Consider the following 20,998-nt stretch of genomic DNA (forward strand, 5'->3'; position numbering starts at 1 on the left):
TGGAAGGTGTGTCATGCGCAAGAATTACATCGATATCTCCAAGGTCAAGGTCACACTTTGAGTTCAAAGAAAAATGGCAACAAATGAGCTTGTCCTGGCCATAGCTATGTCTTTCATTGTGAGATTTTCAAATCATGTGGCACATTTGTTCGCCATCATTAGACGTGTGTCATGCGAAAGGATTCCATCGATATCTGCAGTCAAGGTCACGCTTTGAGTTCAAAGGTCAAAAATGGCCATAAATGATCTTGTCCAAGCCATAACTTTGTCTTTCATTGTGAGATTTTAAAGTCATTTGACACATTTGTTCACCATCATTTGACGGTGTGTCGGGCGAAAGAACTACGTCGATATATGCAACGTCAAGGTCACATTTTCAGTTCAAAGGTCATAAATGATCTTGTCCGGGCCATAACTATGTCATTCATTGTGAGATTTTCAAATTACTCGGTACATTTGTTCACAATTATTGGCCAGTGTGTCTACAAAAGAATTACGTCGTTATCTCCAAGGTAAAGGTCACACTTTGAGTTCAAAGGTCAAAAATGGCCATAAATGATCTTATCCGTGCCATAACTATGTCTTTCATTGTGAGATTTTAAAATTACTCTGTACATTTGTTCACAATCATTCACCATCATGGGACAGTGTGTCATGCGAAAGAAGTACATCTATATCTCCAAGGTCAAGGTCACACTTGGATTCGTCCTTAAATGAGCTCGTTAGGGCCATAACTTTGTCATTTATTGTGAGACTTTAAAATTATTTGGCACATTTGTTCACAATCATTGGACGGTGTCTCATGCGAAAGAATTACGTGGATATCTCCAAGGTCAAGGTCACACTTGAAGTTCAAAAGTAAAAAATGGCCATAAATGAGCCTCTCTGGGCCATAACTTCGTAATTCATTGTGAGATTTTAAAATGACTCTGTACAGTAATTTTGTTCACAGTCATTGGACGGCGTGTCATGTGAAAGAATTCAATAGTTAAAAGGTCAAAATGGCCATAAATGACAATGTGATAATGGCATAATAACTCTTAAAAATCGCCATAAATTAGCTCCTCTTGATTTGTGAAGACTGCTGCAAAATATTCTGTGTCAATGCAGCATGTGGGGGTATACGTCACGTCTGTGCCAAAGCTCTAGTTAATGTATGTTTTGACAAACCAGTGTGTCAGTTTAGTCCAAACTTTCTTGAAGACTTAAGATGATATCAAATCAAGTTACATCCTGTGGTGGTTTGTTCTTTAACTATTTTACCAGCTGGCGAACGTTCAGTACAGACCGTAAATCTGAAGTGTGCCTAGGTTTCATAGACGGGGACTTGATAGAGAGTTTCTTGGACCTGTCACGAGACAAGATGCAGGAGGTTGCACAGGGACTACAGGTAGGTACATCATCTGGACTATAAATAAGCCACAGGGCAAAGTATTGAGTAAAAATGTTAACATTTTACACATGACCAAATAATTTACAGTACAACCTGAGATCAGAAGTCAGTCTAGGGAAAGAGCCAAAATGTCCGTTGTAGACAGGTGACCGTGTTCTCAGTGCCCACTTTTTAGATGTTTGGTCAGTTGGTAATATTGCTAGGTTGTTACCCCATCCAGTCTTTTGCACACAGTGTATTTTAACACAGGCTTATTGCCGATAAATTAGTATGACATAAATTTTTTCAAGGGAATAGTACAAATTAGTATCTTATACATTGAATTAAATGCATACCTATTATTAAACAAAGATAATATTTTTGTTAACTCATGCATTTTGTTCATTCAGTATAATGGAGAGTCTAGTCGTATTATGTTCATTGAATGATCTTGTAAATAACAGTCATCACATGTCATTGATGTCATATCCCAAAACCTATTAATAGCCCAACTAAGAAGCAAAAGTATACAGTATCGTTCTCATTCAAAGAAACGGGCGCTAACAGCTTTTAAAATTGAAAATGGCATTTTTTTAACAAAAGTATTTACATGACAAAATGTCCTCTTGCATAAATGCTGAAAGTTTGTGAATAAATGTTGCGATTCGATGTCTGTTTGCCGAAATAGACGACCACTAATGCTTTTATTGCCTTCTCATAAAAAAAACTCGCTAGTTAAGTAATGTCGTTGACACCTTATCAGCAAAAAAGATCTATTGGTTTTGTCAGTGGCTCTTACTATGGTGTTATGACTGGGCCAATAATTGCTACAGATACTGATTAAAAGTATTACATGCTCATGTTTCATGCTATCAGAAATTAACTTCTCGCTTTTGATAATAAATTAGAAAATTGCCCGATAAACAATAGCTTCAACCTAATGCCTTCATATTACATACAAAAGAAAATGTACTGATAATTGAATGAAAATTGTACCAACCAGTCAAGGATGCACATACCGCAACCGTGCTGCGATTTTTCAAGTAGTTGTCACCATGTTTGGTCGTTCAGTTGGTCTGTAATGCTTTACATGAGTACTTTGTATTGTGAACTTGTCTTCCAGTTGTCTGCCTATCAGCATTTGTACAATGTAGAAGTGAAAAACAGTACTTTTGTGAATGTGGCAATATTCTTTGCAGAGTTATGTGTCTTTGAACATAGGCATATTTTGGATACTTACCCGTCACTGTACATGACGTGTTCTCATGTCCCAACCGACGTGTACTCGTGTCCCAAACGACATGTTCTCATGTCCCAACTGACGTGTACTCATGTCCCAACCGACGTGTACTCATGTCCCAACCGACATGTACTCATGTCCCAACTGATGTGTACTCATGTCCCAACCCACATGTACTCATGTCACAACAGATGTGTACTCATGTCCCAACTGATGTGTACTCATGTCCCAACCGACGTGTACTCCTGTCCCAACCGACGTGTTCTCATGTCCGAACCGATGTGAACTCATGTCCCAACCGACATGTACTCATGTCCCAACTGATGTGTACTCATGTCCCAACCTACGTGTAGTCATATCCCAACTGATGTGTACTCATGTCCCAATCGACGTGTACTCATGTCCTAACCGACTTGTACTCATGTCCCTTCTGACGTCTCTCAGTTCTCTGCATATCAACATAAAACTATATAGATATGTTATCAAAACTAGATAGAAGTGCATGGCATTATTGTCACGTATGTTGCATTAGCTCCAGGGCTGGATTCACCGACTTGTCCCAAGTGTTTAGCTTCCAAAATAAGAACATTCTTTAGACTGTATTTTTTAATGGTACAATATAGTGCAAAATATCATTGAATATAACACATATAGCTTAATTGCTCCCTACCGGTTTCACCGAAGGGGACTTACGGTTTGCGCTCTGTCTGTCTGTCAGTCAGTCTGTCTGTCAGTCTGTCTGTCTTCATGAAACTTGCAACATGGATAGATGGCAATATTGACATTATGCACGTCATTCATTTTGTTCCTATGTCAAAAATTGTGGTTGCTATGGCGACCAAAATTTTTTTTTTTTAATTCTGAAAATGGTGGAATTTCTGAAAATGGTGGAGCCTGTAGGGGACCATATTGCTTGACAATAGCCTTGTTGATTCTTCCTTGAGAACAATTTATCTATGTCAAAAGCAACACTTGCAGCCTGTAGATAACTGATGATGTAAATTCGGGACTTAATACCATTTTCATTGTAAACAGTGTGTTTGTCTTTTGAAACTGAGGAGTTAAACTATTTATTTTTGGTATTTGTTATAGCTTAATTTGAAGTTCTTGTAATTCTTTCTATGAAACACCGCAAATGTTTTAATATTTAATTTATTGTCATATTATTGTTTTTTTGCAGCCTGTAATGAAAGGAATGGTAAAACATTTTGTTTAAGACACTCAAATCTGTAGAAAGATGGTGTCTGTGTTTGATGGTTTCATATGCTGTTAACAATGTTGATAATTCATTGTTGTAACTGTGCATGCTGCTATGTTATGCAAAATGTTTTTAAAGGCTTTGACAAGGTGACCTTTTGGCGTTAACTTTGTTGAGTTATCAATCAAATTTCTACAATGAATTTATTGCATATCATACATGTGGTTTAAGTAATTAAATGCTTTATCAAGACTTTGCCACTTGAAATATAATCTGGTGTGATGTGTTTCAGTATTAACATGTGTATAATCATGTCTACTCTTTAGTATGTACACTTCTCCACAATGAGAAATGTCATCGCATAAGTAAGATTATTTTGTACAAATATTGGAGTGCATGAGTGATTCTTCTAATAAAGCAGCTTGGAATTTCTTAAATGTTGATCAGAACTTCCCTGATGGGTCTTATACCTTATGTCAGCGTAGCTCATGCCTAGCCTGTGTTCGCTGTATCCATGTCAGCTGATCAGAACTACCCTGATGGGTCTTCTGCCGTATTCCAGAGAAGCTCAGGCACAAGCCTGTGTATCCACACAGGCTGATCAGAACTACTCTGATGGGTCTTATACCATATGCCAGCATGGCTCTGGCCTAGCCTGTGTATCCACACAGGCTGATCAGAACTACCCTGATGGGTCTTATACCATATGCCAGCCTAGCTCTGGCCTAGCCTATGTATCCATGCAGGCTGATCAGAACTACCCTGATGGGTCTTCTGCCCTATTCCAGAGAAGCTCAGGCAAAAGCCTGTGTATCCACACAGGCTGATCAGAACTACCCTGTTGGATCTTATACCATATGCCAGCATAGCTCAGGCCAAGCCTCTGTATCCACGCAGGCTGATCAGAACTACACTATGCACAAATGGGACCACAAAACCTTGCAAGGTTCTATAGCGAACAGATGCTGACCAGCCTGCTCAATTGCTTAAGACTAATTTCGCATGCTGCAGGTATTCTGTCATCCCATGTCATGTTATTCCGACACTTTGTTGGCTGTTTCAGATTGACGATGGTAGTGGTATGAAGAGGGATGCCAATGTAGATGACCTTGTCAAGATGATAGAGGAGCTCACCAGGATCCATTAAAGAATGGGCAATGAGAGCGCGCAGGCTGACCAGGATCCATTGAGGAGCAGGCAATGAGAGCACGCGTAGGGCTGTATTACAGTGCTCATACAACTTTGTTGAGGAGGAACTAAAATTGTTGTTGCATTATTAGAAAATGTTTTGTTGTTTAAAGATACCAGTTTTCCTCACACACAAAATCAAATCAAATAACTGAGGGTCAAGTTACGTGTAAAGGAAATGCTAACAGTAAAAACATGTGAGATGTTACAATTCATTGTTAGTAAGTGTATATTAATCAGTATTCTTCTTAATCATAATGCATTGAGATTGTAGTTACACAAAAAGCTTGAAACAAGGAACTTAAGATTAGCCAGTAAAAGGAATATTTTACAGCAAAGATCCAGTAGGGGGTCTGTTATTGGCTTCACAGTTATGAGTTCTTTATATTATATATTATATAGTGATGAGATTGTATCTCGTGTCCTTATGGTCAACATATGGTTATTTAATGCTTAAAGTTTGAGAGGATATTGGGTCTATTAGTGCGCTTTTTAAATAATTTCTTAATACCATACAGAATGGATCGCTTGCTTTAAAGTGCTATACAATTTCATAGTGCTGTTACGGCTGGGAATGATTTCAACTTTGGTATACTAATTAATATTGAAGACTCCAACCAGTAGATAGCACTCATTTTCCTATTTTGTGTAAAATCATCATAGTTAATAATGTAATATTGTTAGAAAAGTGAATAAACTTCTTTTACTGCTATTAGTAACTGAAATATTTGTATTCAAGCAAGGGAATGGCACATAATTCAATTCTTATCCAGGTATAGTTTAATGTACAAGATTGTGCTTGCAGTTAAGCCCCAATCCCCAAATAAATATAAAAACATTGTGTTGCTGAATTTGTTTTGAATAAAATTACAACATTTATATCTAACCAAAAAAACAAACACATTGCAATCTGTAAAAAATGACATATGGATCTAATAAGTGTGTATTAATAGCTGAATGGTGAACACAAGTTTGTTTAAGCTTGATTTATGCTGAGACAAACTAGAATTTCGGCATATTTGTATTTGAATAAGATGTATTTTATTATTGTTTTTGAACTTGCAAACAAGTTAATATGTCTGAAAATAAATTTTGTTATGATCACAAAGTTGTTGGTTTACTGCATAATGGTAGATTGGAGAGAGAGAGGGGAGTAACATGTTGCATCTACACCTCATAGTGGTTCTAATAAATACACTATTTGATAAGTGTCAAAAGATGTAGAAAACTTAGATGATAAACATACTTTATGATATGCAGGTTCTGTGTCGATATGGTTGAAGACAAAATCTTTCCGATAAATAATGCCTACTTTGGTGAAATAATTGGAGTGCAATGTTTCACTATAATATTTCGTTGCAAAGTATTCTTTTTATCCCCAGCAAAAGGCATAGGGATATATAATTAATGTTGTCTGTCCTTCCGTTCGTCTGTCACAAAATGTATTTTTGACCGGTGATAACAGTTCAACTTATTTGCTTGTGTGTTTTATCTTTCAATAACTTTTTGTCATTTGATCCAACTTTGTGATTTGATCCCAATTTGTTTGACGACTACTTCTAGAATAAATACTTTTCCAGTAAAAAAACGCAATGATTTTTTTATGTCCGCCAGTCTATACTGGGGGACATATTGTTTTTGCCCTGTCTGTTGGTTTGTTTGCGTCCAACTTTAACATTGGCCATAACTTTTGCAATATTGAAGATAGCAACTTGATATTTTGGCATGCATGTGTATCTCATGGAGATGCACATTGTTAGTGGTGAAAGGTCAAGGTCAAATATATGGGGGCACATAGTGTTTCACAAACAAATCTTGTTAATAAGTGTATGTCTTGTAAATTATGGTTGTTCTGGTAATAATATCATATGCTATCAATGCTGCATAAAAAAATACAGGCACATTTTTGTGTTTTATGGTATTTATGGTAGTCCGCCGTGGCGCAATGGATATGGTGTCCGCCTAGCGATCGGTAGGTCCCGGGTTTCCATCCCCACTCGGGGAGCGTTCTCTAGATCTTCCCCAAAGACACCAAGTACTGGTTATAGGCTCAGGAAACAGACTCCAGAGCATTTCAATAAGCCTGTGGCTTTCAATGCAACCAAGCTAAAATAGATAGGTTTAAACTAAACTATGGCATTCAAGGCCACAAAATATGTAGGCAATTACAACAAAAGCATGTCCAATTTTATACTTTTAATAGACATATTTCTATAAATGATAAGTAACAATTAGTATAACCTCAGCAGCAGCTAATAAAGGTATTAATAAGATTCTAACCAATGAAAATAAAAACTAAAAATAGAACAAATAAAATAAGCCATCCAGATGTCACATGACCAGATCATGTGATAAAACAATAAAATATGGATCAGTGCCATTTATCAACATAGCCGTCTCTGTAAATGCAGATATTGTCATTTACATGTATGTTCTATAATATGCACAATAAATCTATACACATTTGTTCAAATTAGCTCACTACAAGCATAAAAGCATGCAATTCTACTAACACTAACATTTAATTGGCTATTAAAAATCATGTGACAAAAACAAGAGCACTGATTGGCTACTAAGTTGTCCTGTTACTCTGGATCACTGTCAATGAGCATACCAGAAAAAATTGGGGTGTCATGGTAGTTGTGCATAACATTGACATGACCAGAACTTCTCAATCTTAACTTATCTTGAAACCTTGGAAAATGTAATTTAATACATTAATTAGACCAAATATACATACTAGAGAAAAATATTAAGATTGTTAATAGTCCTGCTTTTGGTCATTTGGCAACAAGCCTAATATCTAACACATGTCTCCTATTGTTCTTATGGCACCATCATTTTAGCATTATATACAATCCTCTATACCGTAATTGTGTCAAAAACATCATTTTTGTCAATGCTTTTCACATGTTTCTGGAATCATGAGGCCCATGAGGGCCTGAATCGCTCCACTGCTATAAACAGAGTCACTGTGACCTTGACCTTTGACCTAGTGATCTGAAAATCAATAGGGGTCATCAGCCAGTCATGATCAATGTACCTATAAAGTTTCATGATCCTAGGCCTAAGCATTCTTGAGTTATCATCCAGAAACCATTTTACTATTACGAGTCACTGTGACCTTGACCTTTGACCCAGTGACCTGAAAATCAATAAGGTTCGAGTCCTCATTAACATAAAGACACTGAACAAGTTTGAAAAGAATCGGATGAAAAATGTGGACTTTATCGGATAAACAAGAAAAGTCTAACGCACACACAGACAGACAGAAACCATGCCATCCCATAAGCTCTTATACCTTTGGCAGTAGAGCTAAAAATTAAATCAGTCAAGCGGTAATAGGTAGGCTGTATGAGGTTATCTCTAGACTAGCCTGCGTAATGGTGCATCTGGTCATGAGATATCTTGTCCGCTAATGTAACCATTAAATCTTGCGTAACTATAGGGGACAGGTAAGATCCTGGCCCGACTAGTATGGGGCTTTGCTAAATGTATATGGTAGAAGACCCATTTTGCATGCCGCGAGTCATTGGAAGGTGAAATTATGAAATGGCTTTAAAAACAATGTATCATTTGGCTGTACTGAGTATTGAGTTGGTTCTGGAACCTTCACCTAGCAAAGCTCGCCATGTCAATGAGTAATTAGAGGTCATGGAATGACGACTTTTCTGCACTTGAACATTTTCGACTGGATTTCTTCATTAGGATTTACAAGAAAACTATCACAAGAGAAAAATGCTTCATTATGACTAGGGAAGCAATTTTCCTGATTCCAAGAAAGATTATATAAACAAATCATTGTTCAAACTTTGTTGTATCATAGTTGTTTGTACTGGCTGATTTTGAGAGAATTGCAAGCAATTTTTGGACAAAAAAGGGAAGCACATAACATTCACAATCCATTATTATGGCACTTAGCTGCACAACATCTTTTGCAAGTACTTCAACCTCATTTTTTTATGTTATGTTATTTAACTTTAAAAAACAGTAATATATATATATGAAAACATAATCAAGTGATTTCACAGTTTGAACACATCTATTTTATGGCACTACAGAAATACAAGGTTGACTGTGCAGATATTTGTATAAGAAACTGTTACTACATAAAGATAGACCATATATCTGGGAGTAGTCAAGCCACATATGGGCTTACATATATAATGACACCGAAGTAAAAACAAATCTACATTTTATTTGGCACTACATTTGCTTGGACCCTTCTGCTAATGCAAGATATACTGGGAAGCTTGAAGGTGGGTAAAAAAGGCACCTTGTTTTCTCGTTAATTTATAGAATCCTGATTTGATATAAACATAACAAAAACATGTGCTAAGCCCATGTACATCGTTACAATAAAAAGGATTTCTTTTCATGTTCTGGATTTCAAATGGTAATATAAGTAACCTTTCATTGAATTTAAGTGAATACATCTGGGTATGCAAAAGCAATAAAATATGTGATATTACATCATAAAAGTCAGTAAAAGCTGTACAAGAATTTGAGACAATTTTTCGGTAACAATTATATACAACAAAAAACACATTAAAATATAACAGTCATTAACAATAAATGAGTACAGTTACAAAAATCTATAATAGCTACAAGCTACTTGTCATGTTCAACACATACAAACATGCAACTGGTTCCTGGTGATGATACAATAGAAACCAGTGTCGATACATAGCAAGAATGTCAGAGCAACTGTTCTTGCTTTTTTCTGTCATGGATTCTCTCCCTTGTCCAGTCAGTTTTAACAACAATATTTCTAGCACCACTTTCAGCTTAAACTAACTAGCAACATTTGATACAACATGGCTGGCTGATAACAATAAGATATTTGTGATTGAGCCGGTCTCTATGAATACTGGGCTTAATGAATGTGCTTACAATATTGTCAGGGACGACTTTCTATAAAGTCCAGATTATTATTGTAAGAAGAGACTTCCTTCGAACTAAATTTTAATTTAAGATGTTAGCACAAACTAGTGTTGGATAATAATGAAGGCGCATGCAGTGAGCCAGGTTTTCCCAGAGACGGGTTCACTAACAGACATGATAACAGTGAAGCATATTACTGTCTGCATGCATGCAGTGTGCAATATTTAACACTTTCATGAATGTCATCTAACAAGCATATATTTCTGTATAAACCCATTTATGCTCAAATGCATGGGAAATCTGTCAAATTATTAAATGAGTCTCACAATTAGAGCATCCACCTGTCAATTGTCAGTCAGTGTACACTATCCATAACATACAGCTGACACCATAGGACTCGACTCACACTGTTTCTATGATGTGACATGCACATTATGTGAATTACCATTGGCTATATCAGAGTCATTCTGTTTACTTCTGAAAGACAAAGTCTCCATAGACGTGTCTTCTGACTGGTCGAGGCTATCACTAACATTGTCATCATCACTATGGAGACAAGCGCTTTCCTGATCCAGCATGCTGATATCCTCTGAGTCACTCAGATCACTGTCCATGTCATGGCCATTCTCTGAGTGGAGGTTGGCGGCCATTTCTGATGGAGACATCAGTCGAGATGAGCCGGGAACGTTCTGTTCAGAATCTGCAAGAGGGAAATGTTAAATAATGATATGATGCAAATTCCTTGTTTTCTGAGCTCCTTTGACTTACATTGATGTAACATATTGACGAGAATATATTATCAAAATACGAACTTAACATAATATAACTGAATGTTAATTCTTAATAAATGCCTATTAAGAAACTTGGTTACTGAATATCTTTCCATTTGCTTTCTCATGTGTCAAAGAAGTTTGTTTTACTACCAGTCATGAAAATGAACAAAAAACTGACATCAGTAACAAGTTCAAGCAATAGTTGTTATCTGGAGAACCACAATTAAAACCCATCGTATCTGTACATACAACACTTACTCCATAGATGTACTAATTATTATGGTAATACCATTCAGAATGTGGTAGTTTATATTGTATAGTAAATATGGTATAGTTAATAAGATAAAGTTGACATGATATATCTATTTGAGAAGATTTTTATGAGTCAGCTTCTTTTGAAACTTAAAAATAATATTGTTTTCCAGAATCTGGGAGGTTCCACCATTCATTATGTAAGGTCCACTTACTGAGCAATCCCTCTACGTATGTGGTCCCACTGTCGCCGTACCAGACGCGGCGAATATCCTGCCGTCTGGCCCGCATCAGATTCTTGTACTCAGAGATACGCAGCTTCTTCCCATCCACGATACATGTGCGCTTCGGGCGAGGTCTGCAAATAGGTTTTTAATGGTCAAATAGGATTTCTTGTAAAAGACTTCAAATATAATTTCTTTAATGGCTTTATTCAAATTATTTGTATGACAATAAATTTAAGAGAAAATAGTTTTCAGTTCATTACAATCAATATACTAACATATACTTAATATTGAGTGTAATAATTCAAATAAAGATTACAAATTCCCTTTGTTCAAAGAAATTTCACAAGATTGCCCATATTCTTACAAACTGAAACATATTTGAGTAAGCTGATTACCAATCATCCATATAATTGTAGTTTGTCAAATACTTAGCTTCCTTTTCAATGGGTACAATCTGAAGTCACAAATTAAATGAATACAGAATATTCTTCTTTAACCCATTTATGCCTAATGGACTCTCCCATCCTTCTAAATTGGATCAATTTATTTCCAAAATAAGGGATGTCTAGTTTATTTATTTCTATATTTAGAATATTTCTTACAGAAATTCCTTTAAGCAAACAGTGCAGACCCTGATGAGACACCGCATCATGTGGCGTCTAATCTGGGTATACGCTGTTTGCCAAGGCCTTTTTCCTAGACATAAATGGGTCAAACATCCTACAGACCTGTATCTGTAGTCGGGGTGTTTCTCCATGTGCAGTTTGCTGAGCCGTGACTGCTCCTCGTAGTATGGCTGCTTGTCAGCGTTAGTCATCGCCTTCCACTTGGCCCCTGAAACACGCAAGGACAACATCAGCAATCATGCTGCAAGCTGTTGTTAATAGAAAATATGTAGTAATATACACTGTAAACGTGCAATTTAAAATGAGTTTTGTTCAATTATCTGAAAAGTTCTCTAATAACTATTTTATAACATTTCTGCTAAATCCACTTACTGTATTCATGTATTCTGTATTATTATTTTTGTTTAACGCTAGAAACTGTAGTCTGTGTAATAAAATTTTGTTTTTCTGTTCTGATAATAAAAATTCATACTTTGTCAAACAAACACAACCAATCAAGATATCTTAGTATACAGTATAAATAATTCAGAAGCGTATAAAACAACATGTTTATAAGTCCTATTTGTGTTATACTTTACAATGTTTTGGCCAACATCAGGATATAATATATGCCAATAGAATACGCTATCACACTTACAAACAGTTAATCTATCAAAGTAAACTGCTCACTTTTCATAAAATACATGCTATAGATACAACAAAAATAAGGAAAATCTAAGTTCTATCATGCAATAAACGTACATTACTTTAATCTAACTGTAATGTATTCATTAATTCTATTTAAATTGTTATCTCTTATTCTCCTTAAAAGAAAATTTGATTTTGATTTTGGAGTCAATCAAATGCTAAATGTACATCATATTCATTTTCTTACCCAGTATTTTGCTGATGTTTGAGTTGTGCATGTCGGGGCAGGCCTTTAGTATCTTCCTGCGTTCTTCCCGGGCCCACACCATGAAGGCATTCATGGGTCGCTTGATATGGGGCTTGGACATGTCTGCCTTCTCCTTCTGTGACCGGATGATCTTTGCACCAAACATCTTGCCTGAAACATTGGCAAGAAACACGTTACCTTACATGTATCTCCACTCAATTAGAGAAGTTATATAATACATTATTATCGGAACACCTTGACAGATATTTGTGCAAAAAATTTGATACATAATCTAGCTTTAAATATGTTACAATGTCTCCTTAAAAATCAAATGACATTAAATGTTAAATCATCATGACTGGACGTCTGTGCAAAATGTGCTTACTATGAATCATAAATATGTAACAATTTTGATTTCTATTGCATGGTTCCTCACAATCATCACAGCAAAATGGAATATAATCAGTAAGTTTGCATGTGGTGTTAAGATTTATAATATCACTTAAAAAGAAAATCTTCTGACTTAGATTTTTTTTTGTGCAAAAACATAAGACATGGAAGTAATAAGCGATATATAAAAAGAACTCATTTTCTCATTTCAGCCTGATGAAGATTTCGCATTAACACTCCAAAATAAAAAGGATAAGCATTAACTTTAAAATACTACATACAAATATTTTATTTAATGAAATCAATGTTGAAGCACTTAATTTGAAGTTAATGTGTTTCTCCATTAGTGTAATGCATTGTAATTTTCACATTGTAATCACTCTGGCACAGAATCCTTACATGAAATAGGCTGTTAATCATCTGCAAATGCTGAAACTTATTCGGTCACACTTTCTGCCACCGAAATCTTAGAGATGCTATTCTATGTGAATAAATCTTAAAACAATGTACTTCTTTGGTTTCTTTTTTTGTATCAACTAAACACTCTCTTGGTTTCGAATTAAACAATAAGTTCAGTGATATACTCTTTCTGGTGTCTTCATGGTTTAATTTGGAACAGAAATAATTTCAGAAAAAACATTTACTGGACAACAAGTGACTGCCTACAATGCTGCAAAATTACGATTATAAATTAAGATCGATCAAACAGTATATTGAATCGATGCCTGATAAACAAAATTAATGTGAGTGGAAGGTAAGGAGGCATTGAGGGTAGAATTGTTAATATAAACATTTTTCACAGTCTAAAAGTTGTTGTGCAGCAGGTACCATGACGGGTAGAGTGTCATTGGTGTTGTTTATCCCAGGATGTCTCAATTCCACTTACTGTTGGGTGAGGTGCTGTCAGCTCTCATCTGCTCACCAGAGTTGCGGTCCTTGTTAGGCATGTTGTGTGGTGAGAGATGGGCACCAGAGTACATAGACAGACCGAACCCTGGAAACACGGGCGGGCCAGCATGATGAACAGCTGCAAACTGGCGAGCAAAGGCGTCATGCATCATACTTTCCTGAAAAAAAATGGTACAAATTTCTAAAAATTGTATTTGTAGTTCTATATAAAATGACAATTGACTAACAATAATAATTTTTGCATTTAAAAAGTGAAATTTTTTAATACAATCATTAATTATTTTTTTGTTAAGATACAATAATACGCAAGTATCCACTTAAACCTTTGTAATAATTTTGAAAGAAAATAATAATCATAACCTATTAAAAAATAAAATGTAGCAACTCTACCTTCTCTGCATCCATGCCAGGCATTTTCCCGCCGTTAAGCAGGTAAGCCGAGTGAGCTGCACTAAAGTTGTTGTTGAGGACAGACATTGGCAGGTGGCCTGTTAAACCCAAGTATGGGCTGAACTGTGGCGGAAGAAATGATGGACGAAGGCTTGGAAACATCGGTGACGAGGTTTCAGGGATGGACACCTTGGGTGGGGTCAAGGGTACTGGTGGGGAGCTCAAGCTGTTGTTATTGTTGCTTATGGTGGTGGAGTTTGTTGTGACGCTGACTGGTTTGTGATTGCTGTGAGCCGGTGGCGGGGTTGTGACTCGTTCTGAGCCGTTAAAGTGGGTGGGGTAAGTATGGCGATCATGGTTTCGGTCCTGTTTTGGAAGATCTGATCGGGGCTTGGAGAGGTTGAGTGGCCCATCCTGGTCACTGGCACAGCGATCCTGTTTGTGGTACGATTCACCAGAGGTGTTGAGCCACAGTGATGTTGGGTGCAGAGAGCTGCTCTGGCTGGTGAGTGTGCGGTTGTCATGGCTGGGTGAGGGGGTGGAGTGGTGGTCAGATGGGGTGGGGCTGGAATGTGCCAGGGGGGACAAGTGGTAAGGGGAGGAGCTGTATGGTGGTGACGACCTTGGTTTTGTCTCCATGATGAAGGCAGAGGGTGCCAGTGGTGACATCCTCAGCGGGGCTGACATGTGGGTGGGCACTAAAACAGAAACATTCATTTCTGTGAACACAATATAGGCAAATAGGTAAAATTTATGCTTTTCCTCTTTGATAAACAATAAAAACTATAGTTTTTTTTACTGACAATTCCTACATTCTGGCAAACATCTGTCTATGTTTTGGAAAAAATAGTCCCTGCAGTTTACTAGACTGACAGCACAATAAATCAATCACCTTTCATTATACTTCCCCTTATAATATGGAAACAAAACCCAACAATGAAATCATTAGCAAGAGGGAAGCTGTACATCAGCTATTTTTTTCTGGCATTAATAAATCTATGGGAAATAATGAGACAGTTTTAGCACTCTGACAATTGCAGAAGAATAACATACCAATTATTACAATTACAGTTTTAAGCCATAATGAGCCATGTAGGGATTCTTCGAGCTTGGAGAATCTAGAAGGCATGCTCAATTCTTATTATATCTGAGAAAACTATGCCACAATCGGGATTAAGAGAAACTTTTTTCCAGCTTAACATTGAAAACATCCAGCTGAATTACTAAGTGAGAGAACTTCATGGCAGAACAAACAAATCGAGTTCTATTTTGTTATTAAGAACATAAGTCTACAATTTTACTAAACACTTATGTTCAATTAAAATAAATTACAAGTTGTTGTCAATGATCTTTTATTCTCTACACATGTTACAGCAGCCAGACAATTATAATCTTCTTATTTTCCAGTCATCGGCTCGCCAATTTTCCTCTAAAAATGAGCAAATTACAAAAGATTTGTTTTGCGTCCATTAATTCAGCCAATGATTGATCCATTTTCCCATTTGGGGTCAGAAATTTCCGACAATTCATTTGTTTAATCAGACCAAATGACAAGACAAAATATCTTTGCAAGTCCCTGGAACATCAAATATAAATTAAGAGCTTTAATTCTTTAGTTTTAAGCCACACAATATCAAGCAAAGTCAAGAATATTGCATGGCAACCAATACTTGATAAGTTGCAATGCAGTCTGATAAAATTGACATTTCTGTGCACGTAATTTCAGAGACAACAAGACGATTAAAGATTAATAACAATTTGGTAAATGATTGATGTGAAGCATCGCAACGTGTTATCGCAGTGACACGATTGGAACAATATTAATTGCCCTTTAACCTAGCCTGTTATTCACATCATAACTAGAACAAAATGCAGATATAAAACATTAATCAAATAACACTTCTAATTTTATAATAATTTACTTTCTTAGCATCGCCTGCTTTTTAAATTTACTTCATCAGAGATGCAGAATGGATACTTTCAGATGTTTGCATAATCTCATAACCATCAGTATAATTGCATGTCAACATTGCCTGTTGATCACTGCATAAACAGACAAAAATATATGCAAAAATGAAACATAACCTTAATTGTGGTTTTAATTAAATCTCAACTATGAGTCAATATGCTTTCTTACAAATGCCTGCTTCTTTTATTTCAATCATTGCACGGAAACAGGATAAAGAAGAAATACTTTCAGATACTTGCACTATCTTATCTCATTACCACCAATGTTCATCTGTGGAGAAAAAACAACATGGCTTTTAAAGGTTGATGAAACATTTGAGATAAAATGTATAATAATTAAGAACACTAAGCACTTGAAAAACAAAGAAGACCACTTATTGGAAATCTTGTTTTATCTCTCAATCTTCTCAAGATTTATGTCTCTAAGATTTTTCAGGAAAATGGTGCGGGTGCCTGTAAACTCTATTGTGTGCCTCGGGTACTACCCCAGGGGGAGATAATCTTTGTATCCAAGGGAACATCAATCATACTTTCTATCTACATCATGTCACCGTCCTGCTGGGTTTTTGCCTCTTTTGTTCAAATGAGTTCAAGAACGAGATTCCCCTAGCCCAAACATACATCTTTTCTTCGTAGATTTCTTCATCCTGTATGTGAATTTAATGTTTCTTCAAAAGAATTAAAATACTTTAACTAAAGCAAAAGTTATGAAAGATTTTGTTTATATAATTTCCACATTCTCAACTTGGATTGTTTGACCTATACAGGTATCAGGCTGCTGGTAATGTTTTGCATGTCAATACATTCCATGTAATAATGGTTTTCATTCATTCAATTAACGGAACAAGGAAAGTCCATCAGACTCGAGATTCCTAAACCTGCCACACACCAGAACAAGACATCTACCTGCAAAAAATGTGCCAACTCATGCCGCAAAATTCAAATACGATTAATTTATAGTAGTCAATTATTTCCTAAGTCAGTATATAAAAATATTACACTTAAACTATTATGTGTCTGACAGAGACTTCAATGCAAACATTTGTCCAGTCACACTTTATTAAAATTTGTCATCCATTATTGTTTTATAGGAAAATATTGTAAGTAAAAACATAACTGTATTTGTAGTTCTAATAAAAAATAATCAACCTGTTAACATAAAGTCAAAATGCTGCAACTGGTTAAATAAAAAAATCTTCTTAAGTTTTTTGAAGAAAAGATTCTGAATAAGAAAGGAAAAGGTGTAGTTTTTCAACATTCTTGGTTAAATGTATTCTTTTTGGCGATCTAGGTACAGTTGTTTATAGTTCATCTGATGAAATTCCACACTTGCTTTGTTACAAACACAACATGCACCAAATGCTCGCCATTTTGACTGTGTATAAAAAAGTAACAAAACTGTTCAAAGTTATCTCATAATCTTATATTATCCCTTATCAACACCATCGTAAGATAATCGCTTAGCTCATATCCGTCCTAGTGTGTTTCTTGACTCCATGTTTTCTTCTAAGAAAATTATAATTATTCTGATAAGAATGGACGCTTATCATTGTAAAACAGCTGACAGAAGAATTAAAAATGTTTATAGAACTTTGGATGCTTGATTACTGATAAGGTTAAATGTTCTTTTTATGTTTACAGATACAGATTTGACATTTTCATAATTCCTACCACGTGCGATAACAAAACTCTTTGTACTGTGTAATTAACGTGAAAGGATGTTTTTATTTTTAAGCTAAAACAGACAGATTTTTTTTAAACCTACGAGTTGAATAATTTCCTTTGAGGAATATATAAACAAAAAGCTGACGCATTTCTGCCCGCCACCACACTCCACTTAGAGTGATGAAATTTTGTTTTAACATAAAAACTAGAACTGTCAAGTAGCTTTTCTCTCCACAATTTTGTAACAATAAAATTTAAGACAAGTGCATTTTGTTTTCAAATTTATGCATATAAGTGGAGTGCTCAATGGGCATGACATACAATAAAAAAAAAAATTAATTAAGGGGCCTTTTTGTAGTTGGGAAGTTTATTCTCGTTTATTGTAAAAAAAAAAAATCAGTTATAAGCTATTCAATAGCTTAAATCACAGCTTTGATAATTAATATACGCCAATGAATACATGCAGTAATTAAAAATACTATATTAAATGCACATAAATATACTATTATATAGAAATTCAACATAAACACGTAAAATAAACTAGTTTTATCACGGATATCCAAACAAAAGAAAATAAACCATAATTGACATATAATTGACTTCCAGTAACTTCTTGATAATAGTTTTCAAGCCATTTCTAGCTGGTGTATTTCACTTGATGGGTTTAATTGATTCCTGTCTGTAATTGACACAATACAGATGAGCACTGCCTCACACCTAACAGAACCCAGGCATTTGGAAAACATGTGTGCTACGAACAAAATGGAAAATACACATAGATCTAAAGCTATGAAAATATGTCTTTGTTCTTAAATTTATGATAAAATTAATAAAATAAATTTAACAAATGACAGCATTTTTAGAATAAAAATAAATGAATTTACCTTCATGTACATATTGGACAAATCAGCAAATACAAATATACAAAACAGCAGTAAACACAGAGGAATGATTCATATAATTTATTAAAAATGTGTAGTATTTAGAATTTGCAAGAAAATATGTTTGCTATGAAGAAACTGTTTTGGTAAAATATGAGATGATGACACAGGATTTAGGATTGAGTCAATCTTTTGCAAGAACAAACAGGTCATAATATTGTGATGGAAAACAGATGGCCAATAAGCACTGCCTATTTCATTATTCTTCATTTCCCTTACTTAGTTTTAATCAGATTTGACTGGAATTGTCTCAAGATACATGTAGACACAATCATACATCAATGCCTGTTTACCACAGTTTTATCTTAAGCAAATAAAATAGATTGTGCCTATCTCTGAAATTTCCTTAGGTACAAATCTATTATATCAACATAAATGTGAAATTCCATAATTCACAAACTTACAGAATGATTTATTTTAATATCATTTTTAATTTTATGAACAGATTATAAATGATCTGTTTAACATAAATCTTGTTTTTCTTGTGATGGTCTTACGTGAACTTCATAAAATGCACCATACAATCCTCATGCTTATCAGTAATTAAACAGCAATTACTAATTCTTTCATGTGACATCTTTAAATGCAAGGAAAAGATCACAATAAACAAACAACAACATCACCATTGTTTTCCGATCGGGTTTGCGGGGAGAGAAATAAATGACATTTTGTAAAACAATTGGGAGCTTTTTCACTGCCTGGTTGGTATTTTAAGTACTGTCATCAAAACTACATTGACATTGTGAAAGAAGTCATTTCACTCAGGAAGAACACAATTCATGCCTGGGACACAACAATGTGAATTCACCATTGTTGTACTCACCATGTCCTTTTGTGCACTTACGAGGTCTGATACAGTACTGATATCAATCTGCCACTGAACCACAGAATGGCAGTAGTAGGCCAGTAAAATGGGTGCAGTGGGCGACTGGTTTGACCCAATCCAGGGATTCAACTTGAGCTATTTAAACAAGATGTGACACTGCCCATGGTATTGTTGTCATCTCAAGTGATCTCTATTGTTCTTTTGTTCAATTTCAAGGGTTCTCAAGACTTTATACAATCTTGTCAAGATAGATGAAATTGAAGGGAATTTTCACTCTTGCAAACTTCCCTTTTATCAAAACCTTCTTACTTAAGAAGGAAGCAATCTATTGCATTTAATTGTATCCAATAAATATACGCATTATATGAACAAAGAAAAAATTGTTACAAATAAATTTAATAAAAAGCATTTATTTACTCAAATTTAGTACATTCCCAGAATCCCACTGTGTACTCTTATTGCAATACCTCCCAGTAGCTCAGTGTTACCAACATTCTGTATATTTTCAAATGCTAGTTTTGTTTACAAACAAAATGTTCCTAGAAGAAAACCAATATTGCTTTCTTGGTTGAAATAAATTCATTAGTATATAACTAGAATAAACAATTTTAACTGTTGCCAATAAAATAAATAGTTAACTGCATGGAAAAGTCAGTAAGAATCTTCGTTTAAAATTCAACTCCATGAAAGGTAACATTTATCACTGCCAGTGCTCTGTTTTTCTTTTGTCTTAACGATTCGACCTTGTCAGAATTTTATTGGCAATATATTTCAGGAATGAACTCAAAATACAGGTGATGGAAACAAGAAAAAATCCACAGAAGTTTAATGGCAAGCATTGCTCCCGGAAACCCATGTGTGACTACTTGACATCTTCATTCAAATTTCATAGACAGAATGGGGAACTAACTTTGAGTTTCAAGTAGTTAAATTAGATTATTACAATAAGGGAGAACAATTTAATGGGTAACAATTAAGATTAGAAACTTAAAAGTGCATAAATAATGTTCATGATAATTATGTTATTAATTGGATAATAGTTGAAATTCAAATTACCAGTTTACATTTTATGGCATTTTGATTTGCTGGGTATCAGTAGACCTCTTAAAATTCTCCTGAAGGCACATAAAATCGACAATTGTTGATGTTCAAAAAACATAGTTCAGTTCTAAGAATGCCTCATTAAATACCATTACTATTACCAACCTATTCAGCATTAAATTGCCTTAATAATTTTGGCATATTGAATTGTAAAACTTTCATTTCATTTTCATT

The 20,998-nt window shown here is 35.1% G+C and overlaps 2 protein-coding genes across 16 annotated transcripts in view; one reads left to right on the top strand and one right to left on the bottom strand.

Annotated features, from left to right (window-relative positions):
• The window catches only part of LOC127831978 (DNA damage-binding protein 1-like), a 63,707-nt gene extending 57,601 nt beyond the window's left edge, over positions 1-6,106 (top strand). Inside the window, exons 26-28 of one of the 2 annotated variants that reach the window (XM_052357109.1) lie at positions 1,267-1,390; positions 3,793-3,810; positions 4,874-6,106. In XM_052357109.1, the coding sequence (XP_052213069.1) occupies positions 1,267-1,390; positions 3,793-3,810; positions 4,874-4,957 (226 nt within the window). In that variant the 3' untranslated portion in view covers positions 4,958-6,106. The remainder of the gene's footprint in view (positions 1-1,266; positions 1,391-3,792; positions 3,811-4,873) is intronic. The other variant, XM_052357116.1, reaches the window with a different exon arrangement.
• A 1,075-nt stretch (positions 6,107-7,181) lies between these two features.
• LOC127832026 (transcription factor Sox-13-like) overlaps positions 7,182-20,998 on the bottom strand; it is a 169,559-nt gene continuing 155,742 nt past the window's right edge. For all 14 annotated transcript variants that reach the window (XM_052357239.1, XM_052357188.1, XM_052357215.1 and 11 more), the window contains 6 exons: positions 14,324-15,021; positions 13,911-14,091; positions 12,635-12,805; positions 11,863-11,968; positions 11,123-11,265; positions 7,182-10,582 (listed from right to left, as the gene is read on the bottom strand). In XM_052357239.1, coding sequence (XP_052213199.1) covers positions 10,296-10,582; positions 11,123-11,265; positions 11,863-11,968; positions 12,635-12,805; positions 13,911-14,091; positions 14,324-15,021 — 1,586 coding nt within the window. In that variant the 3' untranslated portion in view covers positions 7,182-10,295. The remainder of the gene's footprint in view (positions 10,583-11,122; positions 11,266-11,862; positions 11,969-12,634; positions 12,806-13,910; positions 14,092-14,323; positions 15,022-20,998) is intronic.

The sequence above is a fragment of the Dreissena polymorpha genome, chromosome 1, assembly GCF_020536995.1.
Source record: "Dreissena polymorpha isolate Duluth1 chromosome 1, UMN_Dpol_1.0, whole genome shotgun sequence".
In the NCBI taxonomy this organism is placed as follows: Eukaryota; Metazoa; Mollusca; class Bivalvia; order Myida; family Dreissenidae; genus Dreissena; species Dreissena polymorpha.